This window comes from Leptinotarsa decemlineata, unplaced genomic scaffold (genome assembly GCF_025532065.1).
Source record: "Leptinotarsa decemlineata unplaced genomic scaffold, Ldec_3_MD MMD2_tig00026314_RagTag_RagTag, whole genome shotgun sequence".
NCBI classification, from domain to species: domain Eukaryota; kingdom Metazoa; phylum Arthropoda; class Insecta; order Coleoptera; family Chrysomelidae; genus Leptinotarsa; species Leptinotarsa decemlineata.
Window position 1 is genome coordinate 664,367 of NW_027412684.1, and position 14,790 is coordinate 679,156.

Here is a 14,790-nt window from a genome sequence, read left to right on the forward strand (position 1 = left end):
GACTAGCGTAAGGAAAAGAAATGTATTAGTATCTTTGAATGTTTATAGATAAGAAGACAGACCTAGTGGAATCCCCCGTTGCATGCAACCAGTGTTGCCATTCCTACGAAACTAAAGGCTTGTACGCACCATGCATTTTGCTGTCCGTCCGCGCCCGCGCACTGCCGTTATGACCGATCGTGCTGTATGCACCATCGTGCAAAGCATTCAGCACAGCTTGAAGGATGCAGTGTGACCACATTTTATTTTCATAATCTAATAAAATATGATGTGAAATTTCATTGATGTCAATAAAAATAAATTATATTCTAACAACAGATTTTAAAAACAGATTTTTTTACAACTTTTGTGTTGGTTGTGGTTTTTTTTGTTCAACCATCTTTCAGATTTTCGCCGCCGACGCCACGCCGCCCTCAATTTTGCCGCCCCTCATGTTTGCCGCCCCGGGCAATTGCCCGGTTTGCCCCCCTAGATTGGGCGCTGCCCCCAGATATGAATACACTCATATCAACATTTTTTTTTTTCAATTTACGAAGCAGTTCTGAAATGCCCTTTTTGGTATATCCATGAGCTCACTCAGCGATAGGGTTTTTTCCCCCTCTATCGTCGCAGAACGTCGTCATTTCATGGGTCTCTCTCATCAATCTCAGAAACAAGAAAAAGTTGCAGGGGACAAATCTAGTGACTGAGGCATGAGCAGGTGCAAAATCGTGATGCAAAAGCCATGAATTGATATTCCACAATATAGACATTTTCTTCGTATTCTTCTCATAAACAGAGCATAACTCCAAATTAACGATACGACCATGTGGCAAGAACTCCTGATGCAAAACGTCACGATAATCTAAGAAAACATTGAGCGAAAATTTGACTTTCGATCGAACTTGTCGCGCTTTTATTGCTCTTGGCTCTCTTGGATCTTTCTTCCTTTGGGGCGATTGGACTTTGGTTTCGATGTCATAACCATACACTCATAATTCGTCACCAGTTATGACCCGTTCGAGCACATCTGGATCGCCGTTGACGTCATTCAACAATTCCCGAAAGATGCTCGTGCGAAAAAATTGCATAGTATGAGCCAACCGAAATGCCGACATCCTCAGCAACTTCTCTGTAATTTGACGATTCTCCATAACAATTTCTTTCACTTTCTCAACATTTTCATGGGTTGTTGATGTGCTGGGGCATCCAGAGGAAGCGTCTTCATTCATATTTTCTCGATTTCACTAAAGTAAAATCACCGTATACCACAGTCGACATTTCGAGTGGTTTTGAGCACTCAATTACATTTTTTACACAAGATTTGATGCAAATTCTGTGATCCATTTTTTTCGATAGTAGAAAATCGTGGAACACGCAAAACGTGAGGGTATGCCCCTCACCAACAAATTGTGGAAACTAAATGAACAATTCTGAAGGGATTTTACAGGTCGAAAAAATCCTAATGAATGCTGATGGATATGATCTGATTTGCTTCGTAATCAACACTTCCACCACAATCGTCCAGAAAATGTAGAACTCTTACCACATTTTGATAAACATAATTTGGCAACTTTTCACAACGGAATCTCAACCAAATCATTTTTGGATTTCTTGTTCAAACCATTCAACAAAATAATACTAGAATTCAATTTATATTTCGAAAGAAGTCATATATACAAATTTGTGTTTATTGGTTAATGTCAGTCTTTTTGTTCAGTTTAACTGTTAAAAGACCTACAAATAGTTTCTGGAAATGAAGAAATTTTCAAAATTTCGCCTGAAAGTGAAAAAAAAAATTATATTGCTCTAGTTAATAAAAAAAAATGTATCTTTCTATTTCTTGCTAGGGTGCAAATTACCAACAAAACTCATGACAATCTGAGAGAATCATGAAAAGATGCCGCTTGTCTTGAGAAATTTAGTTCAACTTCAAAATTGGACGTTGAAGTAACTAACAATTTTAGATCTACTTACGACTTCATCAGGATATGTGTAGTAATTCTGTATATAAAGGAAAAATGTCCATGCAGGATTGGAGTTACAAGGATCGGTTATTTGCTTCATTGCAGGTTTCCATAAAGGGCCACTTCTCATACGTGGAAAGAATGAAAGAGTGACCAAATAAAGCATCAATACAGCTGGAGTTAACCTGAAGAAACGTACATATAAGATGATTCCACTTTCTGACAAATGTTACTCCAATACATCATATTTGGTATTTCTAATGAGCAGATCTATTTCATATTCACTTCTGTTTTCTAAAGTCTTCATTTCCAAAACAAACTGATTCTATTTTCATAGCTAATGATTTCATTTTCATTTCAATTAAAATTTACTATAGTTTTTACAATGCAGGTTTTCTCGTCAAGATTTTTTGACGAGAATTGACAGATGAAACTTTCAAGATGGCGACTGGGCACCATCTGTGAAAAAAAACTAATAGAAAAGGGGGGTCGTCTTGTAATACATATTTATGAAGCTCCTGACAAATGATTCACAACACTAAAATATAATGTATATATCTCCAACTACTACAAAATGGCGGAACTTTAAATAATTGCCTGAATACATTGACATTTAACTACATAATATGATGCTCAGAAGATGCTCGAAATAGTTGCTTTGAACATTTTGACATCTGAACAGCCTATCCGATATTTCACGCCGAACATTTTCGAACACAGTAACGTCAATAACTCTACAAATTTTTATTATTCTCTGGCGTATATCCAATATTGAAGCAGGTTCAGTTTTGTACACCTTTCGCTTCATATAGCCACATAAAAAAGTCCGAAGGTGTCAAGTTTGCAAATTTAGCGAGCGAGCTGGCCATTCTGTAGGACCTCGACGGCCAATTCAACGACCGGGAAAAGTAGTATCCAAATAGTTTCTACTGGAGTAATGTGATGGTGCTGCATCTTGTTGGAATACAATATTCATATCGAATTCATTAGGATTCGCTTCGACGATTTCAGTAATGAGAGGGTCCGCAGTAGTTTCCAGCATATTCAAATACACTTCAACTGTTGAATTCTGATCAATAAATAGACGTCCTACAATATGGTTTCCGAATATGCATACCTGAACGTTAATTTTTTCTGGATATTTGATATGTATTTTCCGGAAAGCATGAGGGTTGGTGTCACTCCAATAACGGTAACTTTGTCTGTGAATATTGCCGTTTGAAATAAATGTACAAATATTGTGCTAAGATGCCTTGTAATGGTTTCCGTCATGATTTTGCAGAATCCTTTCGGTCTCGTGAAAGTTGCGCGTCGCATCGTAAATAAAAATCGCTTCAAATTTTTCTTCCAATGGACGAGAATTGACCATTTTAGAGATTGTTGACGTGGTACCTTTCTACTAGTAAAACCGAAAACTAAATGAGAATATTCTAACTGAACAATGATGTTCACTGTCTCACTGACTTTTATTGTCGTTTTTATGATCAAAAAATTACTCAACAAACAATATCGAGTTGTTGGAATTGCCATATGGCAGATAAAATAGAATATTTCTAGAAATATCGATAGTAATGTGTTTGTCTTCAGGAAATTATTAAATGTTCCGTCATTTTGTAGTAGGTGAATATATTGACTTCATATTCTAGGGTTCTGAAGTACTCATCAGGAGCTTCAAAATGATGTATCACAAGACCCCTGTTCCAATTTAATTTTTTTCCCAGATGGCGTCCAGTCGCCATCTTGAAAATTTCATGTCAATTTCACTTCAAAATGAAGTATTCATGCAACAATTTCTTTATCTCAAATTCCAGTTTTTTGAGTTAATCCTTTTAAAAAATGAAAGTTAAGGACATTAAAGAAATGCACTGAATGGTATGGAATTGGATTTGAAACAATTTCGATATCCTGAACTACTTTCGTGAAGCGAAATACTTTTCGAAAATTCAAACCAGGTGACAAAAAAGGTATTTTAAATGGTAAAGAATATTATAAACACGGATTTATTGAAATTCACTGTTTTTGAAATGCATAGTGTTGAAATTCAAAAGTTAACATCATTTTCTCTCTAGAGAAAATTCAGAAGACTGAGTTTTTCCAGTCCCAACGACAATCCCAGTCGCTGAGAGTGAGATGACAATCCCAGTCGCTGAGACTCCGTTCTCACAGTCAACGCACACATGCCTCTGATGATGATTGCCGCAGTAATACACGAAACGTTTGATACTACAAGTTCCATTCGACCACGGCACGGATTTTGTTTTCTCCAATATTGGATTGATTTCTGTTTGGATATCGTACGTGGGCATAGTCGAGATTGATTACCCCTGATAAGGTGAGCTTCTTCTACTACAGGTTTATTTTTTATCATCTTTACATTCTCTGAAGTAGAAAGCAATGAGGGATTTGAGGATTCATTTCATGATGGGTAACTATAAATGAATATTTTTTTTATGAGGAGTTCAGTTTGTTACCATAGATAATGATTTTATCGAATGGAAACCTCATTGTAGAACGGTTTCATCTATTTATTTAAACCGTGATCCGTTTGACTGTGAAAATGATTTCATTTCCTGTAAAATTAGTGAGGTTCCTTGAGCAGAGTGTAAATATGAAGACATACAAAAAATTGATAAGAATCGTAGTGAGCATCATATAATACAAATAATCTAAGGAAACAATTTGTTCAGGCCACTCTCAACTCCCTACACGGAAGGTTAATGAACTGACACCTATCAGAAAACAACTACTCTCCTGGCTAATACCACGAAGGGTGTTGGACTATATCCGACAGGTATCAGTGCAGGATTCTTCACTGAAATTATTCCTGCATATGGTGTTGGCGATACAACTGCCGTAATAGATTCTCAATTATTTGAATACACTCGCAGACCGGTTTTGGGCTGTTTGACGCTCGTCAGTGCAAGGTAGTGTCATCATCAACATAAAGTCGATGATTTGCGATAATCAGAAATTGAATTCCTTCAGAGTATCATTCCTCGAACTACGCTCAAGCGGACAACAAACAACATATTTGTCATCGCCCCATCTGCCTGTGAACGAGATAACCAACCACATATCCGAAATTTGACCAATTCCTCGTATAAAAAAAAACTGCACATATAGTCAGTGGGCATACTTGAAGTCTGCTTATAAATCAAATCATCTAAGCATCACGTGCAGCAAAATCTTTGTTGCTGCACGTGATGTTCTTAGAAATCAAAGTTTTCTTAAGTTTAGTGAAATATTTATTCCGGATGATTCAATAAAACGTTCTGTGGAATTTTTCAAGTATTCTCTCAATAACTTCTCAAACGTGGTGGTGCATTAAGAACATCCATTCGAAAATCACGGGTGATACGAATACAACAAGAAGCAGTTTTAGTAAAGATAGGTCCTTCTAATCTTTCATGTTTATGAAAAATTGATAAATATTCGAAAATGGAAATTAAAATCATGAGTGTGTTTTATATCAACATACCAGGTTGTCAGTGGTTGTTTTGTGAGTATTATGGGTCTAGTAACATTTGAATACCTCTTTTCCGAGACGGTTAATTCAACAACTACTATTCGAAAGTGAAAAGGTATCAAATCTACTTTTTCTCCAAGTACTACTTGAGACAATTAAATTTTAGAAACTGTCAGTTATATGGTAACTCAAAATGTTAGACGCTGATAGTAACAATATAGTAATGGAGTTGCTGTCGCCCTATAGAGAGTTCTATTACAGTTTAAAACATTTGAGAATATTTCAAAGCATTCAACAATACTCCAGAGCTTCTGAGAACAATTGGATTGTTGTGGAATATATGGGCATGATCTGAAAGATTCAGAACAATCCCGAAAAATCCAATATCATTGTGGAAAAATCCAAAAATCATATGCTTTGGTACGTCTCTACACACCAACAGTGAGGAATGTTTTCGTTTCCACTTGAAGATCGTGCTTCAGAAGATTTAAGGAAGAGAATTTTCGGTTCCTGAAACTTCTAGACCACTACAGAACATTTGGGTGTGTTCAACATTTCTGAACATTTCGAAACCTTCTGGAATGAAAATAATCTCGAACATCTCCTTAGGCTGACCAATCAGATCTAATCGCAATCGGCTGGCGAAATTAATTATTACAGGCTCGGAGTGGTCAGTAACGTTCTAATCCCTGTGGTGTGTTCATATACGGTATTTTAAAGTTTGAAACTTTAAAAATGTCAAGTACTGATACGGCTGAATAAACTGCTAATTTGTGTCCCAAAACTACACCTGAAAAATTTCCTATACCCAGCCGCATATTATAAAATTAAATTAGGTCGTTCCTTAGTACGACTTTGTTCAACCAGCCTTGTCTGGGTGATCACGTTCTCTATGCATGATGATATTTTAGAAGACTCCTTTGCTTAAATAGCCAAAGTGAACAGCATTCCATAATAGAATATGGAATGTTCGGGAATCGTCTGGAACGTTCGGAAACAATAGTGTGAAGTTACCCACAACTTTTCATCCACATTTCATGACGAGGGACAATCGAACAGGGTTTAGAATGAGATTTGCCAACAGTGTTACAAGATTGCATATATTAAGAATTTTACTTGTATTTCAATGTTATCATTTTAGAAACACGATATATTATTGAAACATGTCGAGTAAATGAGTCAGCATTCTACATAAACTCATTATATCAGCCAACTGTCCCTATACAAGCGTTAATACCGAGAAAAATGTGAAATAAGAGTATTCAGGAAAAATTAATTTGTACCAAAACAGGTAGCGTATGGGAACTGGAAAATTGGTTTCTCGGTAAAAAATGTATGACTTGTAAAGAGTATATCATTTGAAATATCCTGCGTTGAACAATACCGAATGCCCACGAAAGACTTATCCACAAAATATCAAATTTCTCACTAATCGAAAATAGTTTGTTGATGAAAATTTCAGAATATATTCATCGAAAATATATCTATCGACGTGTTCAAACACATCTCCGTACCATACGTTCCTTCGGTGCAAAAAATGTTCCGTATATTCGGAACTGAATTACTCAAACAAGTCAAATATCTCACTTATCAAAAATAGTTTGTCAATGAAAATTTCAGAATATATTCCTCAAAAGTATATCTAACGACATGTTCTAACAGATTTGTGTACCATTCCTTCCTTCGGTGCGAAAAAAAATTGTTCCGTATATTCGGAACTGAATTACTCAAAAAAGTCAAATATCTCACTTACCAAAAATGGTTGGTCGATGAAAATTTCAGAATATATTCTTCAGAAGTATATCTATCGACTTGCTTGAACAGATTTGCGTACCATACGTTCCTTTGATGCAAAAAAAAGTTCCGTATATTCGGAACTGAATTACTCAAACAAGTCAAATATCTCACTTATCAAAAATAGTTTGTCGATGAACATTTTAGAATATATTCCTCAAAAGTATATCTAACGACGTGTTCTAACAGATTTGCGTACCATACGTTCCTTCGGTGCGAAAAAAAATAGTTCCGTATATCCGGAACTGAATTACTCAAAAAAGTACAATATCTCACTTATCAAAAATAGTTTGTCGATGAAAAGTTTCGTATATTCGGAACTGAATTACTCAAAAAAGTCAAATTTCTCACTAATCGAAAATAGTTTGTTGATGAAAATTTCAGAATATATTCATCGAAAATATATCTATCGACGTGTCCAAACAGATTTCCGTACCATACGTTCCTTAGGTGCGAAAAAAAATAGTTCCATATATTCGGAACTGAATCATTCAGAAAAGTCAAATTTCTCACTTATAAGAAAAAGTTTGTCGATGAAAATTTCAGAATATATTCTTCGGAAGTATATCTATCGAACTGCCCAAACAGATTTGCGTACCATACGTTCCTTCGGTGCAAAAAAAAGTTCCGTATATTCGGAACTGAATTACTCAAAAAAGTCAAATTTCTTACTTATCGAAAAAAGTTTGTTGATGAAAATTTCAGAATATATTCTTCGAAAGTATATCTATCGACGTGCCCAAACAGATTTGCCTACCATACGTTCCTTCGGTGCAAAAAAAAAAGTTCCGTATATTCGGGACTGAATTACTCAAAAAAGTTAAATTTCTCACTTATCGAGAATATTTTGTTGATGAAAATTTCAGAATATATTCTTCGAAAAAATATCTATCGACCTGCCCAACAGATTTGCGTACCATACGTTCCTTCGGTGCGAAAAAAAATAGTTCCATATATTCGGAACTGAATCACTCAGAAAAGTCAAATTTCTCACTTATAAGAAATAGTTTGTCTATGAAAATTTCAGAATGTATTCTTCGGAAGTATATCTATCGACTTGCTTAAACAGATTTGCGTACCATATGTTCCTCCGTTGCAAAAAAAAAGTTCCGTATATTCGGAACTGAATTACTCAAAATAGTCAAATTTTTTACTTATCAAACTATTTTTGATAAGTGAGAAATTTGATATTTTGTGGATGAGTCTTTCATGGGCATTCAATATTGTTCAACGCAGGATATTTCAAATTATATACTTTTTACAAGTCATAAATTTTTTACCGAGAAACCATATTTCTAGTTCCCATACGCTACCTGTTTCGGTACAAATGAAGTTTTTCTGAATAATACTATACTCTTTTTTCACAATTTTCTCGGTATCAATGCTTGTATAGGGACAGTTGGCTGATATGATGAGTTTATGTAGAATGCTGACTCATTTATTCGACATGTTTCAATAATGTATCATGTTTTTAAAATGATAACATCGAAATAGAGGTAAAATTCTCAATATATGCAATCTGGCAACACTGTTCGCAAATATCATTCTAAACCCTGTTCGATTATCCCTCGTCATGAACTGTGGATGAAAATTTGTGGATAACTTCACACTAATTCAGAAACATCCTGAAATATCCCAAATCATCATGGAATGATCTAAACGCAGCGTGTGGACTTTATTGTATAACATATAATTACTGTTTTTTTCTGATTGATTCGGGTGTTACTTGATGAAGATCCATAGTGATTTCAAAAACTACACCTCACGATTTGATATCCACAAACATCATTTGAAAAATATATCACAACATGTTTCGCTAATACATTAGCTTTTTCAAGTTATTTATAATTACTGGATGCTCTGTGTATTCGGAAGATATTTGGAAAAAATATTACAAAAAAAATATTTTTGAGAGTTTTTTTCTGCCTGCCTCTGCTTTTTCACTCGCTAATTTTGAAACAGTGGAAAAAACAATTTGAAAGTTTCGCATATACACTTATTTTATCATCGATTTTTTTGGCACTTCAACTCAAAATCGAAAATCTGAAACAGATTCAACGATCACCAACAATCATTGTCGTTAATGACAATACTCTCCAAATTCATATTTGAAAGCTGTACAATTATGTTCAAAATCAAATGTCATTTGCAAATGACGACAATGTATTAGAAAGCACATTATTTTCTTTTCTTCAGATGTAGAATCTTCGATTCATGACCAGACGGTGTTGCCTACTGCCTCATCAGGGCTTGCTACCGGAATCAGATGTGATATCAACTGTCAGGTGAAATTTAATCAATCATATCTGATCAGCTGTAGTATATTATTTGTATTACTATTCTCTCCTGACCTAAACAAATTCAGTGAATTACCACTACTAAACAATGAGGAAGGTCTCGAATTAAATGGAGAACCTTGTACAAATATACATAAAATGCAATTCAATAACTATCTAGGAATAACGATGTTTTTCATATTGAATTTCTCTTATCTCACCAAACAAGAAAAATTTCATTCAAAACATGAATTTTATTTCGATATAAAGTTTGTGTGTTATCTCAGATCAGTTACACACATTTCACAAACCAACACTGCCTAATTGAGAAAATCATTTTTCGTACAATGTAACTCGAGATTATATGTGGATATGATTTGATTATTTTGTGAATTGTGATGATTGGAAAATAAAAAACTTTACCGTAGACAAACTGAAGATTATAATGAACAATCATAACTAATTTTTCACGTATTTTACAAAAAATCTATACTTACCTCAGATAACGATGAATAATCATTTGTGGTATAGCCAGTAGGTGCTCTTTCAAAGGTTTGGATTTTATTTTCATGTACTGATACGCCAATAGAAATCCACCTATATAAAAAAATGTATCAACCGCTAATGGTGCTGCAGTAGCATAGAAAAAGTACCATTGTTTCTGTATCTGAAAATTAGGTTAAATTATTTCAAGATGACTATATTAGCTTCGTGGATATTGATAAAGAGGAGCATAAATATTGAAATGAAAGAGATATATTCGCAAGCAGCGCTTATGAATAGTTGAAAGAAATTTGGTTTTGGTATATTAATATAGACGATTCACTACATCTGAAGTAACCCAACCAGTACAGACGAGAAGATAGTAGGGGAGAAGGGGGCACCTTTGAACGGGGGCACATTTGAACAATTGAAATTATGTCAAATTCATAAATATATCCTACTTTATTTCGCCTTGGCATCACTGTTCGGGAAGTTCTGAACGCGCCATAGATGCGTTGCAAGCAGTGTTGCCGATTGGCGGATAATTATCCGATTTGCGGATAATTTGAAGGGTTGGCGGATAATTTTCTCACCCTGTCGAAAATCGGATAATTAGGATCCGACTGAATGTTTAGACTTGACAACAGCGATATTTCGTGTTGAAGCATAGGGTTGAGATAATGAGATTCTGTGTAACGAAGAATTCTATTGTCGAATTTCCTTTATTCCATGAAAAGTAGAATTCTGTAGTACATGTTATCCCATCGCAGTGCCCGTCACGCGAGAGATTCCGCTATTCACTATCAGATGTCGCGTATAGAGCGGTTCTCCCCACACTGAAGTTCCATTTTCATAATATTTACCTACGCAATTGATAATTGATTATTGTTTCGGTCGTTTAATGATTTGAAGTGAATAGAAGTTTTCAAATAAGTTGTTCTAAATGAAAGCGTTGTTGGTTGCTTCATTTGCACATCCTAAGGAAATAAAAAAAAATGTACAAGTGGCTTATTGATCATAAGGTAAAACTTTATATGCTAATATAAGTACTATTTTTTGTTGTGGGTTTTAGAAGAAGGAAAAACGGATACCAGAACTACCAATTAAGCCGTCTTCAGAGGTTGTGATCGGGAACGAAAAGCCAAAGGCAAATGATCAAGAGAAACCAGGTTGTAGTACCGTTCCTACCACAACCTGTGATAGACCTAGGGGTGCCGATAAATGGGGGGAACCTTCGACGTCCTTTGCGACAGAGACAGAGCAAACCTCTGGAAATGATTTTGTGAGTATTTTTTCATAAAGGTACAAATAATCTACTGTTTATTAAAACAAAAATATTTGGAATAGATAATTCAGTATTACATTCGTTTATTTTAGGCTGCAATTTCTCAACCAGAAAGAAAAAAGAAAAAAATTGGAAATCCTGGAGAAAGGGAAAAGAAGATTGGCTTCGTACTTTCTTGGATCAACAATCCCAAATTTAAGGGTTGGTTGGAAAAGTCTTCAAAACCAGCAGGTCGAGGAACAGAGTTTGCCTTTTGTAACGTATGCAATATGGATGTGGTAGCTCATAAAACTGTCCTTATTAAACACTCGAATAGTGAAAAACACAAATTAAATTGACAAAAAGTGTCTACAAGCACCAAGATCACAGAACTTTTCACGGAAAACAGCGAAGAAATTGCCGTCAGAATCGCGGAAATAAAACTTTGTGCCCTGTTGGCTACAAACCAAATATCTTTTTTGCTGATGGATACTTTGTGCCCACTTTTAAAAAATATCTTTCATGATATACGTAACTTTTTTGTTTTTTCAATCTTTTTTTTTATATGTTAATGCTACCAAAGATTTTTTTAGTTAGAATAGATGTATTTTAGGTAAACTTGTTATTTTTTTCAATCTTTTTTTTAGTGTATTTCAATGATACCAAAGATTTTTTAGTTTGAATGTGAGTATTTTCTGTAGAATGTTCCTTTTTTATATAAATAAATATGAAATAACTTATTTTTTTCATTATTGCTTCAAAATACCTATTCCTGCCTTCTATTTTGTACGAAACCTGAATATACAGTATTGATTTACTATTTTTGTTTGTTTTCAACAAATCGGATAATTTCGGGCAAAATCGGATAATTTCGAGTCCAGAAGAGGATCTTTTCATTCTCATCCATTGGCAACACTGGTTGCAAGTCAGTCCGTTGATCGTTAGGATAGCAAGTGGATGTATAGTTTTGTGATAACAAATTGTAAGACTGGACGAGTATAATTTTATGAATTAAACTAAAAGTACGGGAAATTCCTAAGTATTTCAAGATTTTATCGTGTAACTTATTGTCAATAAATACTAGAGAGGACGTTCTTGAAAGGTAATATAACTCAATTTTTTTATTATTTCTACTTAAAAGATTTTTATTGCTTGGGGCACATTTGAACAGCATAAGCGGGGTACATTTGAACGATGTTCGATTGTGCCCCGAGTTGTTCTGAATCAAATTAAGCAAATTTTTTTAGTATAGTAGTTATCTAATCCTGGAATAATTGTGATAAAATTATTCTAGGTTCTTCATAATGGTGAGAAAATATCTTAAAAAACGTACTAAACCAGAATTTTCCGAGGAGGACATGCAAAGGGCCATCAAAAGTGTCAAAAAGAAGGATTTATCATTAAGAAAGGCCGCCGAAGTTTATGGAGTGACTCACACTGCACTTTTTTATAGATTGAAGAAGCTAGTGGGTAATACTGCACAAAAAGAAGACGCTGAAACGTTCTCATCAAAGCATACGTTCCGGCAGATATTCAGAAGAAGAACTTCTCGTCAAATATACTTTATCATGTGCTCGAATGAACTATGGTTTAACCTATCAAATGCTACGAACATTGGCTTACGATTATGCTCTGAAGCTAGAAAGAAATATTCCCAATTCATGGGTTGCAAATAAGACAGCTGGTATTGACTGGATTCAAGGTTTTATGAGGAGGCACACGGAGCTTTCATTACGAAAGCCAGAAAATACAAGTATTTCAAGAGCTACCAGCTTCCATAAAGCAAATGTTGATACATTCTATGACAACTACAGTCGAGCCCTTCAGAAGTATTCATTTTTACCAAATAGAATATATAACTTAGATGAAACAGGTGTGTTGAGAGTGGTACAGGCTCCCAACGTAATTACTAAAAAGGGTGTGAAACAGGTGGGACAAGCAGTTTCTGGGGAGCGCGGAACGCTGGTTACAATGGTTGGCATTATTAGTGCATCAGGCAATACTATTCCTCCCGTTTTCATATTTCCGAGAGCTAGATTTCATGATACTTTCATGAATGGTGCACCACCCGGAAGTCTAGGCTTAGTAAATAGTCCGAGTAGTGGGTGGATGACTGCACAACTATTCCTAAAAACTCTGGAGCATATAGTGAATCATACAAAATGCACTAAACAAGATCCAATTCTTATTGTTATGGACAACCATGAAAGCCATTGTTCATTGGAGGGGATATTATATGCAAGGGATAATGGAATAGTAATAGTAACGTTTCCTCCCCATTGCTCACTTCGTCTGCAGCCGCTGGATGTATCTGTATACGGACCCTTCAAAGGAAAATATAAGATAGCCTCGAATGACTGGATGATTGCTCATCCCGGAAAAACTATCACAATCCATAATATTGTTGAACTGGCAGGCAAAGCATTTCAGAATTTATTCACGATGAACAATATAGTTTCTGGTTTTCGAAGAACAGGAATATATCCTTTGAATAGAAACACGTTTACAGATGAAGATTTCGACGCATCGGCTATTACTGATAGACCTCCTACTGTAGATGTTCATAAGTCATCTAAGCAGCTCACAAACTCTTCGTTACCTCAACAAAATGAAGAACTTCCGTCCACTTCATCTGGTGTCACTGAGAACCATACTTTTGAGCCTCCCTCAACTTCTTCTTGCGGAGCTGTAGAATTGTCTGTGCCAACGATCCACAATCAGGATTCTGAATTTTCTAATTTCCCTTCAGTTATTTCTCCAGATAGTGTACGTCCTTACCCCAAAGCACCACTCAGAAATGAGAAGTATCGTGGAAGAAAGAGGGGTCGCTCAAAAATTCTGACAGAAACACCCGAGAAGGAAGCTTTGGAACTAGAGATTAGAGAGAAAATCATTGACCAACAGAAGAAAAGAAAGGTTATAAAAAAAGTATTTGATGGAGGAAGCGACACACTCTTAAAACAGAAAAGGAAAAATATAACAAAACAAGTTGTAAATAATGAAGAAACATCTAGTGAAAGTGAAACATTCTCTATCCACGATGATTCGGACGGTCCTTTTTCAGAAGAAAATATAGAGAGTGAATCAGATGATGAAGTTGAATATAAAAATTTATCATTAAACGATTATGTTCTGGTGAAGTTTTATACGAAAAAAACTGTGGTACATTACGTTGGTCTAATAAAAGAAAAAATTGGATATAGTACATTAGAAGTGCAGTTCTTAAGAAAGAAAGGACAACAATTTCATTTTCCTCTTATAGACGACACCAGCATTGTGGAAATTGGGGATATTGTTCGCAAATTACAACCTCCGTCTAACGCCAACGGTACCGAGAGGACCTCATCTCTACTTTATTTCAAGTTTAACCATTCTCAATATAACATACGATAGCCCTCAAAACTTATATCTTTTATGTAGATCAGTTGACTGAATAAAGCAAAAGTTCTGGAATCTTATTTCTTATGTTCAAATCTGCCCCTTACTATGTTCAGATGTGCCCCGTTGAGGGGCACATTTGAACATTTGGTATGACCTGCTAAAAATTATTGTAAAATATCT

At 35.1% G+C, this 14,790-nt stretch overlaps 3 protein-coding genes across 5 annotated transcripts in view; 2 read left to right on the forward strand and 1 right to left on the reverse strand.

Moving 5' to 3' along the window:
* The window catches only part of LOC111508474 (nose resistant to fluoxetine protein 6), a 68,515-nt gene that overhangs the window by 21,017 nt on the left and 32,708 nt on the right, over positions 1 to 14,790 (reverse strand). For all 3 annotated transcript variants that reach the window (XR_012467124.1, XM_074181630.1, XM_074181631.1), the window contains exons 6-7: positions 9,980 to 10,149; positions 1,957 to 2,131 (exon numbers count right to left, since the gene is read on the reverse strand). Coding sequence is in view for 2 of the 3 variants with exons in the window: in XM_074181630.1 (XP_074037731.1) it covers positions 1,957 to 2,131; positions 9,980 to 10,149 (345 nt within the window). In the remaining variant the exon portion in view is untranslated. The remainder of the gene's footprint in view (positions 1 to 1,956; positions 2,132 to 9,979; positions 10,150 to 14,790) is intronic.
* On the forward strand, positions 10,500 to 11,892 carry LOC141485263 (uncharacterized). Its single transcript, XM_074181632.1, has 3 exons — positions 10,500 to 10,987; positions 11,038 to 11,247; positions 11,343 to 11,892. Exons 1-3 carry the CDS (start codon positions 10,961 to 10,963, stop codon positions 11,586 to 11,588), a joined length of 483 nt encoding a protein of 160 aa, XP_074037733.1. The 5' UTR covers positions 10,500 to 10,960; the 3' UTR covers positions 11,589 to 11,892.
* Positions 12,165 to 14,622, forward strand: LOC141485279 (uncharacterized). Its single transcript, XM_074181674.1, has 2 exons — positions 12,165 to 12,331; positions 12,524 to 14,622. Exon 2 carries the CDS (start codon positions 12,808 to 12,810, stop codon positions 14,620 to 14,622), a length of 1,815 nt encoding a protein of 604 aa, XP_074037775.1. The 5' UTR covers positions 12,165 to 12,331; positions 12,524 to 12,807.

Bases quoted from the DNA above. Each gene is read 5' to 3' on its own strand.
- LOC141485263 (XM_074181632.1), top strand. From the start codon at position 10,961: ATGTACAAGTGGCTTATTGATCATAAG. The intron at 10,988-11,037 runs GTAAAACTTTAT...TGTGGGTTTTAG, and splicing joins AGTGGCTTATTGATCATAAG to AAGAAGGAAAAACGGATACC. The intron at 11,248-11,342 runs GTGAGTATTTTT...CGTTTATTTTAG, and splicing joins AAACCTCTGGAAATGATTTT to GCTGCAATTTCTCAACCAGA.
- LOC141485279 (XM_074181674.1), top strand. From the start codon at position 12,808: ATGAACTATGGTTTAACCTATCAAATGCTACGAACATTGGCTTACGAT.